The sequence below is a fragment of the Triticum aestivum genome, chromosome 2D, assembly GCF_018294505.1.
Source record: "Triticum aestivum cultivar Chinese Spring chromosome 2D, IWGSC CS RefSeq v2.1, whole genome shotgun sequence".
NCBI lineage: Eukaryota > Viridiplantae > Streptophyta > Magnoliopsida > Poales > Poaceae > Triticum > Triticum aestivum.
The window spans coordinates 403,521,032-403,544,357 of record NC_057799.1 but is presented as its reverse complement, the minus strand read 5'-3'; the positions used below and the strand labels follow the sequence as shown (position 1 = coordinate 403,544,357).

Genomic DNA, 23,326 nt, shown 5'->3' with positions numbered 1-23,326 from the left:
TTGGAAGTGATTCCAAGGTTGATCAGATCACCATAGCACACTCCCTTTACCTTCGGGATTAGTGTTGAACCTAAAATAAATGTTATTTGGTGTTTGCGTTGAGCATAATATGATTGGATCATGTTTATTGCAATACGGTTATTCATTTAAGTCAAAGAATAATTGTTATTGTGTTTACATGAATAAAACCTTCTGTGGTCATACACTCAAGGTGAATGGATTATTGAATCTCGATTGTAGTGATACACATATTCGTAATATTGATGCCAAAAGATGCAAAGTTGATAATGATAGTGCAGCATATTTGTGGCACTGCCGTTTAGGTCATATTGGTGTAAAGCGCATGAAGAAACTCCATGCTGATGGGCTTTTGGAATCACTTGATTATGAATCACTTGATGCTTGCGAACCATGCCTCATGGGCAAGATGACTAAGACTCCATTCTCCGGAACAATGGAGCGAGCAACTGACTTATTGGAAATAATGCATACTGATGTATGCGATCCGATGAGTGTTGAGGCTCGCAGCAGGTATGATTATTTTCTGACCTTCACAGATGATTTGAGCAGATATGGGTATATCTACTTGATCAAACATAAGTTTGAAACATTTGAAAAGTTCAAAGAATTTCAGAGTGAAGTGGAAAATCATCGTAACAAGAAAATAAAGTTTCTACGATCTGATCGCGGAGATGAATATTTGAGTTACGAGTTTGGTCTTCATTTGAAATGATGTGGAACAGTTTCGCAACTCACGCCACATGGAACACCACAACATAATGGTGTGTCCGAACGTCATAACCGTGCTTTATTAGATATGGTGCGATCTATGATGTCTCTTACCGTTTTATCACTATCATTTTGGGGTTATGCATTAGAGACAGCTGCATTCACGTTAAATAGGGCACCATCTAAATCCGTTGAGATGACACCATATGAACTGTGGTTTGGCAAGAAACCTAAGCTGTCGTTTCTTAAAGTTTGGGGCTGCGATGCTTATGTGAAAAAGCTTCAACCTGATAAGCTCGAACCCAAATAGGAGAAATGTGTCTTCATAGGATACCCAAAGGAGGCTGTTGGGTACACCTTCTATCACAGATCCGAAGGCAAGATATTCGTTGCTAAGAATGGATCCTTTCTAGAGAAGAAGTTTCTCTCGAAATAAGTGAGTGGGAGGAAAGTAGAACTTGATGAGGTAATTGTACCTTCTCTCGAGTTGGAAAGTAGTTTATCACATAAATCAGTTCCGGTGATGCCTACACCAATTAGTGAGGAAGCTAATGATGATGATCATGAAACTTCAGATCAAGTTACTACCGAACCTTGTAGGTCAACCAGAGTAAGGTCCGCACCAGAGTGGTACGGCAATCCTGTTCTGGAGGTCATGTTACTTGACCATGACGAACCTACGAACTATGAGGAAGCGATGATGAGCCCAGATTCCGCAAAATGGCTTGAGGCCATGAAATCTGAGATAGGATCCATGTATGAGAACAAAGTATGGACTTTGGTTGACTTGCCCGATGATTGGCAAGCCATAGAGAATAAAATGGATCTTCAAGAGGAAGACGGACGCTGATAGTAGTGTTACTATCTACAAAGCTCGACTTGTCGAAAAGGGTTTTTGACAAGTTCAAGATGTTGACTATGATGAGATTTTCTTACTCGTAGCGATGCTTAAGTCTGTCCGAATCATGTTAGCAATTGCCACATTTTATGAAAACTGGCGAATGGATATCAAAACTACATTCCTTAATGGATCTCTTAAAGAAGAGTTGTATATGATGCAACAAGAAGGTTTTGTCAATCCTAAAGGTGCTAACAAAGTGCGCAAGCTCTAGCGATCCATCTATGGACTGGTGCAAGCATCTCGGAGTTGGAATATACGCTTTGATGAGTTGATCAAAGCATATAGTTTTATACAGACTTGCGGTGAAGCCTGTATTTACAAGAAAGTGAGTGGGAGCACTATAGCATTTCTGATAAGTATATGTGAATGACATAATGTTGATTAGAAATAATATAGAATTTTCTGGAAAGCATAAAGGAGTGTTTGAAAGGAGTTTTTCAAAGAAAGACCTCGGTGAAGCTGCTTACATATTGAGCATCAAGATCTATAGATATATATCAAGACGCTTGATAAGTTTTTTCAATGAGTACATACCTTGACAAGATTTTGAAGTAGTTCAAAATGGAACAGTCAAAGAAGGAGTTCTTGCCTCTGTTGCAAGGTGTGAAGTTGAGTAAAGACTCAAAACCCAACCACGGCAGAAAATAGAAAGAGAATGAAAATTCATTCCCTATGCCTCAGTCATAGGTTCTATGAAGTATGCTATGCTGTGTACCAGACCTATTGTGAACCTCACCATGAGTTTGGTAAGAGGGTACAATAGTGATCCAGGAGTGGATCACTGGACAGCGGTCAAAATTATCCTTAGTGGAATAAGGCAATATTTCTCGGTTATGGAGGTGATAAAGAGTTCGTCGTAAAGAGTTACGTCGATACACGCTTTGACACCGATCTGGATGACTCTGAGTCTCGATCTAGATACATATTGATAGTGGGAGCAAATAGCTAGAGTAGCTCCGTGCAGAGCATTGTAGACATAGAAATTTGCAAAATACATACGGATCTGAATGTGGCAGACCCGTAGACTAAAACTTATCTCACAAGCAAACATGATCACACCTTAATGTTCTTGGGTATTAATCACATAGTGATGTGAACTAGATTATTGACTCTAGTAAACCCTTTGAGTGTTGGTCACATGGCGATGTGAACTATAGGTGTTAATCACATGGTGATGTGAACTGTTGGTGTTAAATCACATGGCGATGTGAACTAGATTATTGACTCTAGTGCAAGTGGGAGACTGAAGGAAATATGCCCTAGAGGCAATAATAAAGTTGTTATTTATACCTTCTTATATCATGATAAATGTTTATTATTCATTCTAGAATTGTATTAACCGGAAACTTAGTACATGTGTGAATACATAGACAAACAGAGTGTGCCTAGTATGCCTCTACTAGACTAGCTCGTTAATCAAAGATGGTTAAGTTTCCTAACCATAGACTGTGTTGTCATTTGATGAACGGGATCACATCATTAGAGAATGATGTGATGGATAAGACCCATCCATTAGCTTAGCACTATGATCGTTTAGTTTATTGCTACTGCTTTCTTCATGACTTATACATGTTCCTCTGACTATGAGATTACGCAACTCCTGAATATCGGAGGAACACTTAGTGTGCTATCAAACGTTACAACGTAACTGGGTGATTATAAAGATGCTCTATAGGTGTCTCCGATGGTGTTTGTTGAGTTGGCATAGATCGAGATTAGGATTTGTCACTCCGATTGTCGGAGAGGTATCTCTGGGCCCTCTCGGTAATGCACATCACAATAAGCCTTGCAAGCAATGTGACTAATGAGTTAGTTGCGGGATGATGCATTACGGAACGAGTAAAGAGACTTGCCGGTAACGAGATTGAACTAGGTATGGTGATACCGACGATTGAATCTCGGGCAACTAACATACCGATGACAAAGGGAACTACGTATGTTGTTATGCAGTTTGACCGATAAAGATCTTCGTACAATATGTAGGAGCCAATATGAGCATCCAGGTTCCGCTATTGTTATTGACCGGAGAGGTGTCTCGGTCATGTCTACATAGTTCTCGAACCCGTAGGGTCCGCACGCTTAACGTTCAATGACGATCGGTATTACGAGTTTATGTGATTTGATATACTGAAGGTTGTTCGGAGTCCCGGATGAGATCACGGACATGACGAGGAGTCTCGAAATGGTCGAGAGGTAAAGATCGATATATTGGAAGGCTATATTCGGACATCGGAAAGGTTCCGAGTGATTCGGGTATTTTTCGGAGTACTGGAGAGTTACGGAAATTCGCCAGGGGAAGTAGTGGGCCTTAATGGGCCATACAGGAAAGGAGAGAAGGGCCTCAAGGGGTGGCCGCGCGCCCTCCCATGGGCTGGCCTGAATTGGACTAGGAGGGGGCGGCGCCCCCCTCCTTCCTTCTCCCCTCTTCCTCCTTCCCTTCCTTCTCCTAGTTGGAATAGGAAGGGGGGCGAATCCTACTTGGACCGAGAGTCCAAGTAGGACTCCCCCCTTTGGCGCCCCCCCTTGGGCAGGCCTCCTCTTCCCCCTCCTTTATATACGTGGGAGGGGGGCACCCCAAAGACACACAAGTTGATCTTTTAGCCGTGTGCGGTGCCCTCCTCCACAGTTACACACGTCGGTCATATCGTTGTAGTGCTTAGGCTAAACCCTGCACCGATAACTTCATCATCACCGTCACCACGCCGTCGTGCTGACGGAACTCTCCCTCGGCCTCAACTGGATCAAGAGTTCGAGGGACGTCACCGAGCTGAACGTGTGCAGATCGCGGAGGTGCCGTGCGTTCGGTACTTGGATCGGTTGGATCGCGAAGACGTTTGACTACATCAACTGCGTTACTAAACGCTTCCGCTTTCGGTCTACGAGGGTACATGGACACACTGTCCCCGCTCGTTGCTATGCTTCTCCTAGATAGATCTTGCGTGATCGTAGGCAATTTTTTTGAAATACTAAACTCCCCAACAATAACCCCAATTCTGCTTCGCCCACGACGGCGAGTTGACGAACGACGGCAAGTTGATGCGGTCCGCACCGAGATTGCAGACGTAGAAGAAGGAATTCTGCCATTTCTTGGCAGAATCCTCCAGCGGCATCTTGGGGTAGTCAGCGCCCGAGCGCTTGGAGATGACGGCGGCCCCGCAGTCGGACATCTCTCCGGCCCTCGGCCCTTGCTGCTTCAAAGAAAAGAAGCGCACCCAGAGGTCGATCGATGGCTCGACCCCCAGGTACCCCTCGCAGAGGGTGACAAAGCCCGAAAGCTGCACGATGGCGCCGGCGCCAAGATGATGGGGCTGGAGCCCAAAGAACTCCAGGAAGTCGCGGAAGAAGGTGCTCGGGAAGGCCGAACCCGCGCTTAAAGTGCGGGAAGAAGACCACGCGCTCCGTGCCCTCGGGCTGCGGCTCCCGCTCCCCCTGCGGCAGGCGCGCGGCGACCTCCGTCTCCCTCGGCAAGAGCCTGGTGGTGCAAAGATAGGCGATGTTGTCGAGGGTGACGGTCGAGCCCATCCACGAGCCCAACAGCAGCGCCATCGACAAAGGTGCGGAAGAAAGAAAGAAGGAAAAGCGATGAAGTTCTGCTCGAAGCAACGGGCGTCACAGTGCGCGGTGGTCGCAAGAAGCAGAGGAAAGAAGAAGAAGGCAGGGGAGCGCGAGAGAGAATGATTTCCACCGCCCCTCGCCCCAATTTATAAGCCACGGTTTGAAACATGGGGAAGTGGGATCGTTTGCGCTCGCCTTTCCCACTTCCTTGCAATAACTACGCATGTACGTGCGCAATAACTGCCTTGAGAATGGCAACCGACTTGCGGACGCCGCAATAAATCCACGCGCGTGGGCCGAGGGCGCGCGGCCGCGGGCCCTAGCGCGTTGCCCTGTCCTGTCGCGCGCGTGGCCTGTCAGGCCCCTCCGGTTTCCGAGCGCCACGTGGCGCCCGCGCGAAGTCCAAAAGATTGCCCCAAGATTCGGCGGACTCCTCGGTTTCCCGACGCTGCCGGGATGCCGTGATCCGGCTTCCAGACGCTGGCATGCAGTGGGTGTTGCCAGACCCGGCGGCCACAAAATTCGCCTCCTCAAGGGGGGGGACTTTGAAGGCCCTCCCATCCAAAGACAACGGACCTTCACAGCTTCGGGAACTACTGTCAGGGGGATGAACCCCGGGCAGGCAACGGAACCCAGATCCTCTTCAAAAACAACGGGGCAAGCATCACCCCTCAAGCCAGCTCGTGCTTGGCCTGGTTGCTTAACCCGGCCAAGCCCCTCGACCTGGCCCAACTCTCCGACCCGGCCGAACTCCTCAGCTCGGTCCCAACGACCAGCTCAAGATGGCCGAACCCGGCACACCAAGGCTTCTCCAACAAGCCAGCTCCACCCTTGGCGTGTTCCCCAATCCGGCCACAGGTCAGCTCCCGTCCCATCCCAGCCGTACGATGGGACGAGTCTCCATCTACCGATGACCAAGGCAACAATGCCCCGCCCATGCCTCTGGTCAGCCGGGGCGTGGCAACAGTGCCCCACCTACCCGCTGACCAGGGCGGCGTGGCAACAGTGTCACTGCTGACGCTCGCAAGCGGCGACCTAACGGAGCACCACTGTAGCCGACTCAACTCGGCCACTCCCTGACGATCGACAAGATGGCGAACAGTGCCCCTAGGCACGCGGAGCCCGCGCCCGGAGAACCCAGCGAGCCCAAACGCCCGGCGGGTCCCGGCGCCGGCTTCCCGGATGATGACAAGCTGGCCCCACGGCTTTGTAACATTACCATTGTACCCCTGGGGGGTTGGCCTATAAAACCCCCCAGGAGCCCTCATGCATACGGGCAGCGCTCACACACGCACGACGAGAACCACAGCACACTCCAGATCGACTAGACTAGCCACCCCAGGAGAGGGAGCAGCCTAAGCCCTGGCCAGCTTCCCTTCTTCCTCGATACAGCTCTAGGAGCAACTCTGTACTGATACATATCAACTACACTCGGCAGGACTAGGGGTGTTATCTCTCCGGAGAGCCCCGAACCTGGGTATGTCTTGCGTTCCACGCCCGCTCATGCCGACCTCGCCTCTGGAGCCCACCAGTGCCCTCGAGCCTCCTCCTATTTTAGCCATCCCTTGGCATCTGCCGTGTGCCCACCACGACAAAGCGCGACCCCCAGCTTGTGGGCCCCTCATGGCACCTCTTAACCTAATTTCGCCTCTATAAATTCCCAAATATTCTCAATACATCAGAGAGCCACCTGAAATACTTTTTCCGCTGCCGCAAGTTTCTGTTCTCGTGAGATCCCATCTGGAGGCCTTTTCCAGCACTCTATCGGAGGGGGAATCTATCACGGAGGGGTTGTTCATCAACCTTGCTGCCCTTCCGATGATGTGTGAGTAGTTTACCATAGACCTACGTGTCCATAGCTAGTAGCTAGATGGTTTCTTCTCTATCTTTGATCTTCAATACAATGTTCTCCTTGATGTTCTTGGAGATCTATTCGATGTAATCTTTTTTTGCGGTGTGTTTCTTGGGATCCGGTGTATTGTGGGTTTATGATCAGATTGTCCATGAATATTATTTGAGTCTTGTATGAACTCTTTTATGCATGATTGTTATAGCTTTGTATTTATGTCCGATCTCTCCTTTGGTTTGGCCAACTAGATTGATTTATCTTGCAATGGGAGAGGTGCTTTGTGATGGGTATGATCTTGCGTTGCATGTTGTTTGTAGTTTTTATAGCCTAGTTTAAATTGAACATTGTACATGAGTTCGTCATATGATTCTTCCGAAGAAGAATTTGATATTGAAGAGGAGGAGGATCTTGCAATGATCCTAGCTATGCACATCAATAAAAAACCGAAGCACGGTGGTTCGGTTATGGGTCGGCAGAAAATTTGGAGGGATAGGATCGATGCCCACAACAGATTGATGAGGCACTATTTTGCGGATAACCCCGTGTACCCCGAGTCGTACTTCCGGTGCCGGTTTAGGATGAGCACCGAGTTGTTCAGGCGCATTGCAGAGAAACTAGCGAGCCATGACCGGTTTTTTCAGCAAAGCAGGCATGCTGCTGAAGAGCTCGGGCATAGCACCTTTCAGAAGGTGACAACCGCTTTGTTTATGTTGGCATACGGTATTCCGGCTGATCTAGTTGATGACCACTTGGCCATGGGTGAGAGTCAAGCCATCATGTGTGTCAAGCGCTACGCAGTCGGAATTGTGCAAGTGTTTGGCCAGTAGTATTTGAGATCTTCCAATGTCGAAGACGCCGCAAGGCTATTGGAGATGAACAAAGCTCGCAGCTTCCCAGGTATACTTGGCTCAATAGATTGCACGCATTGGAGTTGGAAGAATTGTCCTAAGGCATGGCATGGCTAATTCCACGGCCAAAAAAAGGGTTCCACTATAATCCTTGAAGCGGTGGCCGATCAAGAGACTTGGATTTGGCATGCCTTTTTTGGAATGCCTGGATCTTTGAATGACATCAACGCTGTTAATTGGTCACCACTGATGAATAAGATTGCAAATGGTGAACTGCCACCGGTGCAGTTTGTAGCAAATGACCATAAATGCAACTATGGCTACTATCTTGCGAATGACATCTACCCAAAGTGGCAAACATTTGTGAAGACATTGAAAAAAACGGAAGGTAAGAAAAATCTTGATTTCCACAATGCTCAGGCAACGGCTAGAAAAGATGTGGAGAGGACTTTTGGGATTTTGCAAGCCCAATTTGCTATTGTGAGAGGACCGGCTAGATTTTGGGATCAAAAGATGCTTTGGTACATCACGCACGCTTGTGTGGTCATGCACAACATGATCATCGAGAATGAACGTGGCCAAGATTTAGACTACTCTCAGTATGAGCTCTTGGGACATCCCGTGCGAGTGCGGCGGAGGGCTGCCAGGGTGACCCGTTTTGTTGCCTCCTATCATGCCATTCGACGTGCCGAAATGCATGATGATCTTCAGAAGGATCTCATCGAGGAGTGGTGGACATGGAATAGCCGACAAAGAGTATCATGATTTGTGCGTTTGATGTTGTATTGTTGAACTATTTGTTCTATTGCAAGATAAACTATTTGTTTGAGCTGTAATAATAAAATTGAACTATTTATTGTAGATTTATTTTGTTTGTGTTTTATCTTTTTGTTGTGTTTGGAGTGCATATGTTGTTTGTGCGAGAACGCGCACGTAGTTTTTTTGTAGCGGTTGCTGGAGCGGTTCACGCGCACTAAACTTTGTAGCACCGTTGGAGCAAGCGCTCTACGCAGCGCAAAAACTCATGAACAACATGCTGCAAATGCTTTTTAGCACGCCGCGGGCGGCTGTTGAAGATGCTCTAAATACGTACCAGTAGTAATTGAAAGTGACAGTTCTGATTTCCGACCCTCCCAATCCAATCCACGATAAACCCCTCCCTCCAAAAATCCATCCATCCATCTTTCCGCTGTGTCCGGCACCGCCACCCTCGCCGCCCGGCGCATCTCCCGCGGCTTCCTCCTCCACCGCCGCGCCTATTTAACCACCTCACTCGCTCTCCCGCCAGCCCAACCGCAAGCTCCGCCATGCACGCCCACGCCCCCGCCCCCCACGCCCTCGGCCTCCGCGTCCCTCTCCCCACGTTCCCCCGCCGCCGCGCTCGCCCGCGCCGGCGCCCCGCCGCGGCCGTCCGCGCCTCGGCGCCGCCGCAGAGAGAGACGGACCCCACTAAGCGGGTGGTGATCACGGGGATGGGGCTGGCGTCGGTGTTCGGGAACGACGTGGACACATTCTACGACCGGCTCCTGGCCGGGGAGAGCGGCGTCGGGCCCATCGACCGGTTCGACGCCAGCAGTTTCCCCACGAGGTTCGCCGGGCAGATACGGGGGTTCTCGTCTGAGGGGTACATCGACGGCAAGAACGACCGGAGGCTCGACGACTGCATCCGGTACTGCATCCTCAGCGGCAAGAAGGCGCTCGAGAGCGCCGGGATCGGCGCAGGCTCCGACGCGCACGGCAAGGTGAGTGAGACGGAGAGCGGGGCGCGCCCTTGCCTCCGAGTGAACTGAGCTCTCTGTTTTATGTGGACATTGCAGAAATACTCCCTCCGTTCCAAATTACTCGTCGTGGTTTTAGTTCAAGAGTAATTTGGAACGGAGGGAGTAGTAGACTCTTGAGTTGAAATCATTTCCAGTTGTTTTCCTTTGGCTTAGTGGAAATTTTTGTAGAAAATGTTTGGCTTGGTTATGTTATGTTTGGCATCAATTTTTATCTCCCTGAAAGCCCTTCTTGGTGCAACATATGAGTGTAGATGTCACTTCAAGACAACCTTTGATTTATGAACAATGCAGGTTGTGATTGTGTTACATGTGTGTGACTGGCTGATGACTGTAAATCAGTATGAACAGTTTATTTCTGTATGATTTATCTTTTGTCTGAATCAGTTAGGATGATGCATGGACTGAAAATTCAGTGACCACTATTCAAAATACTTGGGTATTAAACTTGAGTGCTGAAATCAAAATGCCCAAACAGTGGCAACGTCATTGGTTCTCAATAGGAAAAAAGGTCTAATTGGATTTAGTTTGAGAAAAAAGTATGGCTTCATTTTGGGCAATTTTACACCCTATAGGTTTGTTAGAAATGGTTATACATATCTGTAGCTTGATATTTGTTGAAGAAAATACACGTTTATCTTGTTGCTTGTGAGATGATCTCATAGTTTCTTTCAAAAGGAAATTTTCTTGATGGCTAGGGAACAAAAGAAAACCGAGACAGATAAATTTGTGTTTCTTGGTGTAAACTATTGTTCACAGATTTTATATGATCCGAACCTGCTTTGCGTATAAGCTCCTAAATCACTGCAGATGGTTTGCACCCTAAAATCCCTGTGAATTTGTGTGAGTTCAACTTCAATAATCTCCGTTTGATGCATGTTTGTAGATAGCATAGCACTTGTCTGAAATCATAATCAATACAAAAAAAGTTAGGCCTTGTACAATGGGAGGTGCTTAGGAGAGGTGCTTAGAGAAATAAACCAGGCTTTTCTTAAGCACCGGTGCTTATTTGTATAGGATAGACGCTTAACTAAGCGTCTCTCCTGTAGAAATAGGCACCGGTGCTTCAGAAAAATCCGGTTTATTTTCTAAGCATCTCTCTAAGCACCTCCCATTGTACAAGGCCTTAGAGGTGAATCCCTGAATTTATTTGATGGTCCCTTATGCAGTTGGTTAAGTTGGTTGCTTCTTCTGCCCGATAGGCTGTCAATAGGTGGCTAGTCTACCATCATTTCCATACTGCTATAAATTCCACATGTTCTCTAGGTTTCTGTTGGTTCATTTTTTATCTCGTCTTTTGAAATGTCTCTTTCGCTAATGACTTCATTGTTAACAGCTTGATGTGGGGCGGGCTGGTATTCTTGTGGGTTCTGGCATGGGTGGCCTTTCAGTATTCTCCGATGGTGTTCAGAATCTTATCGAGAAGGGATACAGAAAAATTTCACCTTTCTTTATCCCATATGCTATAACTAACATGGGTTCAGCCTTGCTTGCCATGGATGTTGGTTTCATGGGCCCCAACTACTCAATTTCAACTGCGTGTGCAACCTCCAACTACTGCTTTTATGCTGCCGCAAACCATATTCGTCGTGGTGAGGCTGATATCATTGTCGCTGGTGGAACTGAAGCTGCCATCATTCCAATCGGCCTTGGAGGTTTTGTAGCATGTAGAGCACTATCACAAAGGAACGATGACCCAATAACTGCATCTAGGCCATGGGATAAAGAGCGAGATGGCTTTGTTATGGGTGAAGGTGCTGGTGTACTGGTATGGTCGATTAACAAAAAGAATATCATGTTTTTAAATATTTTTATGTACTTTAGAATCATTTTAGCTGTCTGCATTCCTTCTTTTGTGCTTGTTGTTTGCTTCAGGTTGTTACATTTATTCTCAGTTCGCCACCATGAACTTCAGTCATCAATTAGATCCTACTGCTATTAGCGACATGTAACACTTAAACGGTGAAACTCTTGTTCGACAATAGGTTATGGAGAGCCTGGAGCACGCAATGAAGCGTGATGCACCAATAATTGCTGAATACTTGGGAGGTGCGGTCAACTGTGATGCTTACCATATGACTGATCCTAGATCAGATGGACTGGGTGTATCATCCTGTATTACAATGAGTCTCAGAGATGCAGGTGTTGCACCAGAGGAGGTATATCTTGAATCAACTGCCCAGCCATTTTTTTGTGCAGCTGCAGTTTTTTTCCTTCCTAGCATGAGTCTAATATCAGAAGTCAAAATATTGCTGTGACAGATAAATACGTTGAAATTTTCATCTGGGGGACCCATCAACAAGATTCTTTTTTTAAGTGAAATATGATAGTTTGAAATTTTAATTTGGATGGGTAGTTTACCCCCCTCCCCCCCCCCCAAAAAAAACACCGTACTGTCACATTAGAATATTAATTCATTTGTTTGTAAGCTTAGTGTTCCCCTGGTTAGCTGCAATTTTAAGCAAGTGTCAGCAGATTTTGATTCCATTTGACGTATTCTTAGGTGAATTACATCAATGCACACGCAACTTCGACACTTGCTGGTGACTTGGCTGAAGTAAGAGCCATTAAGCAAGTCTTCAAGAATCCATCTGAGATTAAGATCAATTCTACAAAGGTTCGCCCGCTCGCTTCCATGTCATTTCATAGTTGTTCTCTTATCTGATATCACTTCCTTGCCTGCCAGTCCATGATAGGCCATTGCCTGGGTGCAGCAGGTGGGTTAGAAGCTATCGCCACTATCAAGTCCATAACTACTGGATGGGTGCATCCTACCATTAACCAATTTGTAAGTTAGTCATTATCCTGTCCAAATCTCCTGCTGGTTCATATATATATATATGCTGGCGAGCGTTTAACCTTCTATTTACCTCCTTTGAGTTACCTCGTAAAGGCTGGCTTGTTGTAACTTGTAAGTGTATATCTGTTAAAATCCAATATCTATCAGAGTAACATTCCGTGCCAAGTGTAACATGGAAGACAAGCTGAGCTCATTTTGCAAAATTCCTGGTTTTCTCGTTGTCACACACCGTCAAAGTTTCTCATGTTTGAGTCGTTTCTCTTTTGCAGAACCCGGAGCCTGAAGTTGATTTTGATACAGTAGCTAACGAAAAGAAGCAGCATGAAGTGAATGTTGGTGAGTTCCTCCCCCAGTCCCATCCCCCTTCTCTTGAGAGATGCTCATCATGAATGATAGCCAAATGCTCAGCAGAATAGCTCACATAGAATCTACCATCCCTTCGCGAGTGCTTACAATTATCGTCGCCAGCATCTCTATCTTTACGCGTGTTTGGTCTCTTGTAAATGCAGCTATTTCTAACTCATTTGGATTTGGAGGGCACAACTCGGTGGTGGTATTCGCGCCATTCAAGCCGTGATTCGCCATCACTTCAGAGATATAGAATCCGCGGCATCCTCTTGATTAGATGTTAGCTTGCTTGAATTTACGGGCTTTGTGTAGCAAGTTTTGATGATTGGTAGAGTGGTGCTGCCTTGACCCGGACACTGTTGTTTATATGATCATTCTTTCGGGCGCTCCTCGTGTGTACCATGTTGTGGAAAACCTGGAATAGTGTAAAGGATCATTCATCGGTATTGTAATTTGGTACATAGTTCATTTGGATGTTCCTCCCCCTCCCTTTCCTGTACAAGTGCCGTTGTAGACAGTTTTTCGATTAATGGTCTACTAGTAGTCCGCTGGCTGATCTTTTTAAAAGATCGGCCGGCTCACGAGCCGTTGGATTGGCGCATCGAGCAGCCGAGCGGTACCCTCCATCATTACAACACAGGTCTTGTTACAGATTTTTTTTTGCAATTAAGGTCTCTTCGTACAATTTTTTTTCACAACAGATGTTTGTTACAAATTTTGTTTGTCTTCCATCTTTTTGCAACATAACGATGTTGTAGAAAAATTTAAGGGGAACAGTAAGGTGCAGTGACGAACAACACACGAAACACACATCACATTCACATGGGACACGCGTCATACGAGCTGGGTCGGCGGACAGGGGCCGAGAAATCAGTCGGTCGAGGGGAATGGTTTTCCCTACTAGAACATGTCACTGAAGCAGTTTTTTTCTTGTTGACGTTGCCAGTCACTAAAACAGCTTTGTCTTTACTAGTTAAAAAAATGATAATGATCAGATTAACCCGCCCTTGATGAGCTTGCCATTGCGTGCACACCTCGACCACAGCGACGTAGCTTACCTAGCTACCACCACCACTCAATACCTACTACACCAAGTCAAGGATGAATGAATAAACCAGCGTGTCAACATCCTGAGCGGAGCAAACAAGGTCACCGCAATCTCAGAGGATTTTAGGCACATGAAACAGATCAAGGCCACCTTTTGTGATGTGATTTGCAAAACAGCAGAAGAAACGTGACGCTAACGCCGAGGCTCGGCCTTCCTTCTAATTCCACCATTCCACGCAGCAACGTACCAAACGAAAGCCCACTCGCAGACTCGCTCCCATACCCCTCGTGCTCTCGACACGACACGATGGCCGCGACGGTGCCCTCGCCCTCCCGCAACCGCACTGAGGGACCTCCCTTGGAGGAGGAGGCGGCGAGGGACTGGGCGGGGCTGCCGTGGGACGCGCTGCTGGCCGTGCTCCATAGGCTGGACCACGTCGACGTCCTCATGGGGGCCGGCCAAGTGTGCACCCCCTGGCGCCTGGCGGCGCGGAACGAGCCGGAGCTGTGGCGCCGCGTCGAGGTGCGCTCCCACGCCGATCGCCGATCTCACGTGGCGGCGCCGTCCAGCACCAGACGCCACTCCTCCGCCGTCCTCTGTGGGCTGGCGCGCGCCGCCGTGAGGCGCGCCGCGGGGCAGTGCGAGGCCTTCTGCGGCGAGGGCGCCGTGGACGACAGCGTCCTCTCCCTCCTCGCCGACGCGTGAGTTTTCTTTTCTTGCTCACCTCAACATGCTGGCTGATCAGTCTGCTTCAACTTCGTACCAAACCTTCTGTGATCTGTTCGTTACAGGGCGCCCTCGCTGAAGATCCTCCGGATCATCTCCGGCGACAGGATAGTCGACGAGAGGCTCAGCCTCACCATCACGAACTTCACCCTGCTGGAGGAGCTGGAGCTGTCTCTTTGCACCGACGTCTACCCGGGGACGTGCGAGGCCGTCGGCAGCGCCTGCCCTCTCCTCAAGCGCTTCCGTCTGAGCAAGAACCAATTCTGCAAGTGGAACACCAAGAACATCGACCAGGAGGCCATGGCCATCGCTACCATGGGCGGGCTGCGGTCGCTTCAGCTCTTCGCCAACCCTCTCAGCGACGACGGGCTGGCGGCCATCCTTGACGGATGCCCGCGCCTCGAGTCTCTCGACATCCGCCATTGCTTCAACGTTGGGATGAGCGCTGCTGCAATCCGAGCACGGTGTCCTGGGATCGAGACACTGAGGCTCCCGGATGATTCGACGATCGATTACGATCTGAAGTTCTCTCCCCCGGATATGACCCCGTGGAACACCCAGGACGAGCATCAGTGTGATTGGCACGAGTTAGTCTATTTCAGTTCATGGTAGTCTAGTGTACTGGTGTGCACCTACCCCACAAGATACCGCTGCTGTAAGTAGGAGTACAACCAAATGGATGGGTTAATAATGGCAATGATACTTTTTTTGGTTCGTTTGATTGTACCGACATGCTCATACACCATTGTCACCCCTCTCCAGGATAAGGAAAAGACTGGTTTATATTCTTTAGTTTATGTACCTTGTCAAATTTTCACTTCACTTTTTTTTTAAATAAAAGGGATGACTCCCCTGATTTCATTAACGAAACTAGCGTCAACTACAGCCAAAAAGCCCCAAACACACCACCACCGGGTCCACGCGCTCACCATCACCCTCTCCAATGGGAAAAGCAAAGGCCAAAAGAACATGGAGAAACCTGGCTGAAACATAGCCCAGGTGGAGAAGAAAGGAAAAAACCCGGGAGCATCTCCTATCACACCTAGGAAGAGCTTTCCAACACATACATTCAATGATTTTTGTCAAAATTACAGACTCCTCAACCCCAACATCAGCTAACCTAAGCCACTCTTCTTTTAAGACGACAAGACCACGATACTTGTCGATGATCAACCTCCTTCCAGTCTTGGAATTCACGACACCCAGCTTCACCTCACTTGGTGGATTTCAGTGGCAACTCACTCCAGAAGTTTTGCGCACCACTACAACCCAATCTTGCGTCCTCCCTCCCCTGCAAGTCACTCCAATCATTAATCCAAAATGAAACTCTGAACAGAACCGCACTTGGTTCGACGACCATTCTCTTTAATTAAGCAAGGTTACGAGCTTTCCAAATTCTCCAAATAACTGTAGCAACACCAACAACAAAACGTTTCTTTTTCACATAACCCCTGTTTTTCAGCCACACATTGAAACAAGCATTAGTATCATAGAAATCACACCGAATCAGCCAACTATATTCCAAATGTACCTTGCCAGGGGGCACTAGAAAAAGAGATGATCGATTGATTCATTCTTGCCACAGAAAGAGACATTCAGCCTCACATGCCCCCCCCCCCCCAAGGCGCATCAACACATCTCTAGTCAAAATGCTATGTTTGAAAACAAGCCAGAGGAAATTATTAATTCTAGCGGAGATTTTGGTCTTCCAAAGAAACCTGACAGAGGCTTTAGAGCCCACTTGCATTGTAGTGTAAAATGACTTACACTATACTCCCGAGAGCCAGATAGCACCCAGGTGAGTTTGTCCTCAGAATCAAAGGAAGCATGACTGAATAAATCTACAAGTTTGGCCCAATGTTCTACTTTTCCCCCAACCAAAGCTCTTCTAAAGCTTAAAGAAGTGGGATTGCAAGACAGAGCATCATGCACCGTTATATGGTGGTTCTGTGAAATATTATATAGTCTCGGGAAAGTTAGAGAAAGCTTTCTCTCCTTAGGCATCTATCTTCCCAGAACCTGGTTTTCTTGCCACCCCACAAAAAACTTGCAGCAAGACAAGAAGAGGCCTTTAATTTTTAACAATCCTTGCCAAAAATGAGAGCCCACCTGTTTCAAGTGGATTTTCCCTAAAGTTGAGCTACCTATATATTTATCCCACACCATCTTTTTCCACAACCCTTCCTCATTAAACAGTTTCCAAAGCAATTTTGCTAACAAAGCAATATTCATTAATTCTAAGTCCAAAAACCCCAAACCACCTAGCTCTTTTGGTTGGCAAACTATATGCCAAGCCACCAGGTGATATTTATGTTTATCCTTTTCCCCACTCCACATAAAACTAGCTCTAGGCCTATCATATTCCTTTTTGATCCCTTTTGGGAGGTCGTAAAAGGATAACACGAATAAAGGCAAGCAAGATAGAGAGGAGTTGACCTGAGTGGTTCTCCCAGCAATATTGAGGAGCCTACCTAGCCACCCCCATCCCTTTTTCCATCTTTCCAACGGATGGGTTCCAATCACTATTTCTCAACCTCTTCTCATCAACAAGAATCCCTAAATATGTAATGGGAAAAGAGCCTCTCCCAATGTAAAAACTTCCTCAAACAACTTAGTTCTATCTTCCTCCATTCCCGAACAAACAACCTCACTTTTGTGAAAATTAATTTTTAAACCATACATAATTTCAAACATTACCATTTTTAGGTTCCTAGCTTGCTCTAGATCATCCTGAAAGAGTAAGATGGCATCGTCAGGAAAATGTAAAATAGCCACACCTCCTTCAGTCTGATCTTTGGCTAAACCAGACACTAAACCCTGATCCATAGGTCTTCCAACCAAGACAGCTAACACATCTACAACAAGGTCAAAAATCAAGGCGGGCAGGGGATCACCCTGCCTAAGCCCCTGATGAGTTTTAAAATAAGGACAAATTTCATCGTTAACTTTAACAACAACATTACCACCAGAAATGATTTTCATAATCCAATCATTTCATTTATCAGGGAATGTTTTCATCTTCAAAGTTTGAAGAAGAAAAGGACACTTGACCTTCTCAAAGGCCTTCCTAAAATCAATCTTGAAGAGAACCCCTGAAGATTTTGTTTTATGTAAAGAGCTGAGGAATTCATGAAGAACAATAACAACCTCCAATATATATCTACCTTTAAGAAAGGCAATCTAGGAAGCTCTAACTACTCCTTTAATAATAGCAATCAATCTATTCATCGAGATCTTGGTGAATATCTTAAAGGGGACATTCAACAAACATACAGACCTATATTTTTGAATTCTATCAACATCACTTCTTTTTGGTAGAAGAGAAATCACACCATAATTGAGACTGTCTATATCTAGGTTATTATCATACAATTCTTTCAAAATGGCAAGTAGATCCATAATGTTCGTAGTATTCTATGTTAAAGCCATCAGGACCAGCAGCCTTGTTTTTTTTCATTACAAAACAACCTCTTCGAGTTTTTCCAGGGAATTTCTTATGAGAAATTCTTGTATTTCCTCACTCAAAACATCCACCCCCTCATGATCCAAGGTTAAAGATGTTATGTCATGCTCACCAAAGAGGTTTTTATAAAACCCAGTAATGTAGCCTTTGAGATTATCTTAGCCTTCAATGACCCCCTTCATCCAGCACCAATTTAATGATCCTATTTTTCCTATGCCTACCAAAGAAATAGTATTTGGAATTTGGAGTCCCCATCAAACAGTTTCTTTTCATGTGATCTCTGAATCCATTTAATTTCTTCCTCTTTTAAAATAATTTTCAAATCCCTTCGACAATTCTATTTACAGAGCCTGACCTCGGCATTTAAACAACTATTTTCTTCCATTTTATCTAACATCTCTATTTCTTCACTAAGGTGTTGTTTTCTGTCTTTTGTAAACTGCTTTCACATTCCAATTCCAGCCTTTAAAGGCCCTCCTAAGAGATCTATTTTTTGCTTGCCATCTGTTCAAAAGAGATTTACTAGGGTAATGTTTACACCAAATATTCCTCACTAAGTCATCTAGGTCCGGCCTCTGAAACCAACAATTTTCAAATTTGAAAATATAAGGTTTTTTAGGAAGATCCCTAGAGGATATGATGAGAGATGTGTGATCAGATAATTCTCTAGAAAGAATATCCACATGAACCCAGAGAGATAATTGAATTAAAAAGAATGTTTCACTTATTATAACCCCAGGTATGTTTGATCACTGGCTTTCCTTGTCATATTGAAATCTCCAACAATTAATAAAGGGTTCTTGGCATTTTAAGGAGATGCACAAGCTCTACTAGGAATTTAGGTTTTCCAGCATGATGGGCATCACCATAAACAATAACCAAATCCCAGCAAAAGCCATCCGCCACATTCATCACATTAATTTTAACAAAATACTCACCAAATTCCACCCCATCTTTAACCAAAGAGCCATTATTTTTGCCAACTAGAATTCCTCCAGATCTACCTCTTGAGGGAAGAAAGGACCAATCAAAGGATTCCTGGCCACTTAGATTAGAAACTCTAATGGGGTAAAGTCCATTTTCATTGTCTCATGAATGCCCATAAAGTCTAAACTATTCTTATTAATTTGTTCTCTAATAAAACATATCTTCTAAAAAATTGCCAGAATAGAGAAAAAATAGGTTCACTAGGTTCTCTTTTCTCCCTTTCCTTCTCAACACAGTCTTTACTGGTGTTTTAACAGCAAAAACCTCAAAATGAGTCATGTTTGCTCTTAATCCACCTTTAATGAACTCATCCATGTCACAAGAAGTTCTTTCCAAAGGACCATAATCATCATCTATTTCCCTACTCATTTGCAGAAGTTCCAAAAGGATTGAGTCAACATCCTCAGGAGGTAAGATCTCGTCTTCTACAGGAGTACTGGAAATCTCTGTTTTACTAGCCACAAAAATTTCCCCCTAGGTGCTTCATGAATTAATAAGATCTAAATTTCACTCCATGATGCCAAGAGAAACCCCCAAATCTACTCCTATTAAAGTTGCTACATCAATCTGTTTAACATTTTTAGAATAAAGACCAGGAACATCAGAGGGCATACCTTCCGACCGCCCAAGTTCTTGGCCCTAGCCAAAGACATGGCTTTGTCGAGTATAGGAATGTTATCAACATTTTTAGAAGCAACCCTCCCACTGTACCTCTGATTACCTAGGTCTCCACCCCATACTAGTCATGGCATTTTGATCATCATTCAGTTTAATCCCCAGTTTAGCACCAAAGCTAAGAGATTGAGAACCTTCAACTGCACCCTTAGGATTCACACTAGAAGTATATTCCTTCTCCGAAGTCGTTGATGATCAACTCAATGACACTGCTCTCAACATGCTTCACCTCACTGTCACTGAAGATTATAGCTTCTCCATTGCTCTTTTCAATACCTCCAAGGAAATGTGGGATTGCCTTGAGGACATGTTACAAGGTGATATCCGCATTCACAGATCAAGGTTGGATTTGATCAAGCATGAGATCAACTTGTTTGTGAAGGGTGGTGGAGAGACCGTGAGGAGTTGTTCTGAAGGTTGAAGTATCTTGTGTTGGACTTGGGAACTTTGGTTGCACATGGCCTGATGAAATTTCACCAAGTATAGGTTTATTTGAGTCATGGTCTTGACGGATCATGCTATGGTTATGAGAACATGAGTCCCAATGAAATTGTGTCTACCTTTACCACCCATGACATTTTGGAGACCAAGGCAAACAAAACCCTTGAAATTGTTTGAGGAACCAAGATCTCCAACCTTGCTTTGAAGGCTAGGAAGATGGTTATGTGTGCTTCAAGAAGAATAAGAGAGCGTTAAAGAAGAAAAGGAGGATACCACATACCCGACAATTTATTTCGAAGAAGACTTGGCCCTCTTGTTCAAAAAATATTTGGTCACCATGGCTAACAAAGGGAAGAATCTCACGGGAAAATCCTTTGGGAGAAAAAAGTTGGAAGTACGCTATGGAGGTAATAATATTATATTATTTATATTTTCATGTTCATAATTCGGAGCTTATATTTTATGCTATAACTGCTATGATCCCGGAATATGCAATTCAGTGGAAAACTCATATGCATGTGTAGAACAATAAACGATAAAATAAGATTCCTAGACACGCCTCTAAGACTGGCTCAAGTGTCCTTAGTGATCATGTTTTCCGGAAGGATATCTTCAAGTGTAAAGATAGTCCTAAAACAACATTGAGAGTATGAATAGAAGAACGATCATATTGAATCGACCCAAACTTGTTTGTTATACGTTGAGATGATATCGTCACAAGTCAATTTTTATAACACAGAGTGTTAATGTGTGTTTTAGTTCCTTAGACCATGAGAGTATCTTAGTCACTTATTACCATACAATGAGCTTTGGGCACGGTGATCATAACGACAACTTATAGGTTCCTCGAAAAGTTTGACAAGGGACTCGATAGCTCGAGAGTGGAATTTGCTCCTCCGATGATGGAGAGATATTCTTAGGGCCCTCTCGGTGTGACGATGATGTCGCTTGAAGCTACGTCGGTATTTCCCCAAAGAGGAAGGGATGATGCAGCACAACGGCGGTAGGTATTTCCCTCAGGTATGAAACAAAGGTTATTGAACCAGTAGGAGAACCAAGCAACACAACATAAACAGCCCCTACACACAGATAACAAATCCTCGCAACCCGACGTGTTAAAGGGGTTTGTCAATCCCTTTCGGGGTACGACGCCTCCAGATAGGCAAACGGACGTGAGTTAAATTGTAGTAGATTGATAGATCGAACGCCAAATAAAATAAATAGAAATAAAACGCAGCAAGGTATTTTGTATTTTTTTTAATAGATCTGAAAATAAATGCAAGGAAAAACTAGATCGCAAAGGCAAATATATGAGAAAGAGACCCCGGGGCCGTAGGTTTCACTAGTGGCTTCTCTCGAGAAAAATAGCAAACGGTGGGTGAAAAAATTACTGTTGGGCAATTGATAGAACTTCAAATACTCATGACGATATCCAGGCAATGATCATTATATAGGCATCACGTCCAAGATTAGTAGACCGACTCCTGCCTGCATCTACTAGTATTACTCCACACATCGACCGCTATCCAGCATGCATCTAGTGTATTAAGTTCATGGAAAAACGGAGTAATGCAATAAGAATGATGACATGATGTTGACAAGATCTATCTATGTAGAGATAGACCCCATCGTTTTATCCTTAGTAGCAACGATACATATGTGTTGGTTCCCTTTCTGTCACCTGGATCAAGCACCGTAAGATCGAACCCACTACAAAGCACCTCTTCCCATTGCAAGATAAATAGATCAAGTTGGCCAAACAAAACCCAAATATCGGAGAAGAGATACGAGGCCATAAGAGATCATGCATAAAAGAGATCAAAGAAACTCAAATACTTTCATGGATATAAAAAGATAGATCTGATCATAAACTCAAAGTTCATCGATCCCAACAAACACACCGCAAAAGAGTTACATCATATGGATCTCCAAGAGACCATTGTATTGAGAATTCAGAGAGAGAGATGAAGCCATCTAGCTACTAACTACGGACCCGAAGGTCTACAAAGAACTACTCACGCATCATCGGAGAGGCACCAATGGAGGTGGTGAACCCCATCCGAGATGGTGTCTAGATTGGATCTGGTGGTTCTGGGCTCTGCGGCGGCTGGATGAATATTTCGTCGACTCCCCTAGGGTTTTGGGAATATTGGGGTATTTATAGAGCAAAGAGGTTGTCTGGGGGCACCCAAGGTGGGCACAACCCACCAGGGCGCGCCTGGGCCTCCTGGCGCGCCCTGGTGGGTTGTGCCCCCCTCGGGGCACCCCCTAGGCGCAGCCAGGGCCCATTATGTTCCTTCTGGTCCAAAAAAAATCGTCGTGAAGTTTCGTTGCATTTGGACTCCGTCTGATATTGATTTCCTGCGATGTAAAAAACATGCAGAAAATAACAACTGGCACTTGGCACTCTGTCAATAGGTTACACTACTGGAATTTTCACGTACGCCGGGTGTAATGCTCTTCGCCGAGTGCTAAAACACGGACACTCGGCAAAGCAAACTTTGCCGAGTGTCACTCTCGGCAAACCCAGCTTCACGGCAAACTGCCATCTTTGCCATCACTGCCTCACGGCAAAGAGGCACCGCACGGCAAACCCTGCAGACGCCGAGAGCCGCTCACAGCAAAGAGGAGCCACTCGGCATGCCCGTCCGCAACAGATGGCTCCGTCAGTTACTGCGTACTTTACTGAGAGTCGCAGCCCGACACTCGGCAAAGCATATGCAACATCCTATATATTTTCTTTTTTTGTGTGTGTTCTTTCTAACTGACATGTGGTCCCACTGGTCACATTTATCAGTAAAAGTTTTAAATAACTTCCTAAATATTCTTGAAAAATGACGATATGTTTGCCGAGAGCTGCTCTCGGCAATCCTCCTGACCAGTAGGATAGCGTGGCCCACATGGGAGCTGACAGTTTACATAGCTTTGCCGAGAGCTGGTCTCGGCAATGTCGCCTTCTTTTCCGAGAGCTGCTCTTGGAAAAGTTGTGGCACAACAGTAGGTCTCCCAGACGACCATGTTTTCGAGAGTAGCTCTCAGTAATATGTAGTTTTCCGAGTGTTGCTCTCGGAAATCTTTCCCATCCATTCTTCTGTTTAAGCTATTTCTTTTCTGATCCCTGCAGATAAAAACAAGTACTTGGCAGAAGTGTCATATATAGGCATAATTTGATCTAGTC

General features: G+C 45.6%; 2 protein-coding genes across 2 annotated transcripts; both read left to right on the top strand.

The window, feature by feature from the left end:
- Positions 1-9,007: 9,007 nt before the first annotated feature.
- On the top strand, positions 9,008-13,276 carry LOC123053419 (3-oxoacyl-[acyl-carrier-protein] synthase I, chloroplastic). The gene is made up of 7 exons (XM_044476897.1): positions 9,008-9,624; positions 10,997-11,428; positions 11,646-11,819; positions 12,164-12,277; positions 12,347-12,448; positions 12,730-12,796; positions 12,970-13,276. Exons 1-7 carry the CDS (start codon positions 9,190-9,192, stop codon positions 13,035-13,037), a joined length of 1,392 nt encoding a protein of 463 aa, XP_044332832.1. The 5' UTR covers positions 9,008-9,189; the 3' UTR covers positions 13,038-13,276.
- Positions 13,277-14,035: 759 nt separating this feature from the next.
- On the top strand, positions 14,036-15,374 carry LOC123049431 (putative F-box/LRR-repeat protein 23). The gene is made up of 2 exons (XM_044472350.1): positions 14,036-14,557; positions 14,648-15,374. The coding sequence occupies exons 1-2, from the start codon at positions 14,163-14,165 to the stop codon at positions 15,192-15,194; spliced, it is 942 nt and encodes a 313-aa protein (XP_044328285.1). The 5' UTR covers positions 14,036-14,162; the 3' UTR covers positions 15,195-15,374.
- Positions 15,375-23,326: the final 7,952 nt, after the last annotated feature.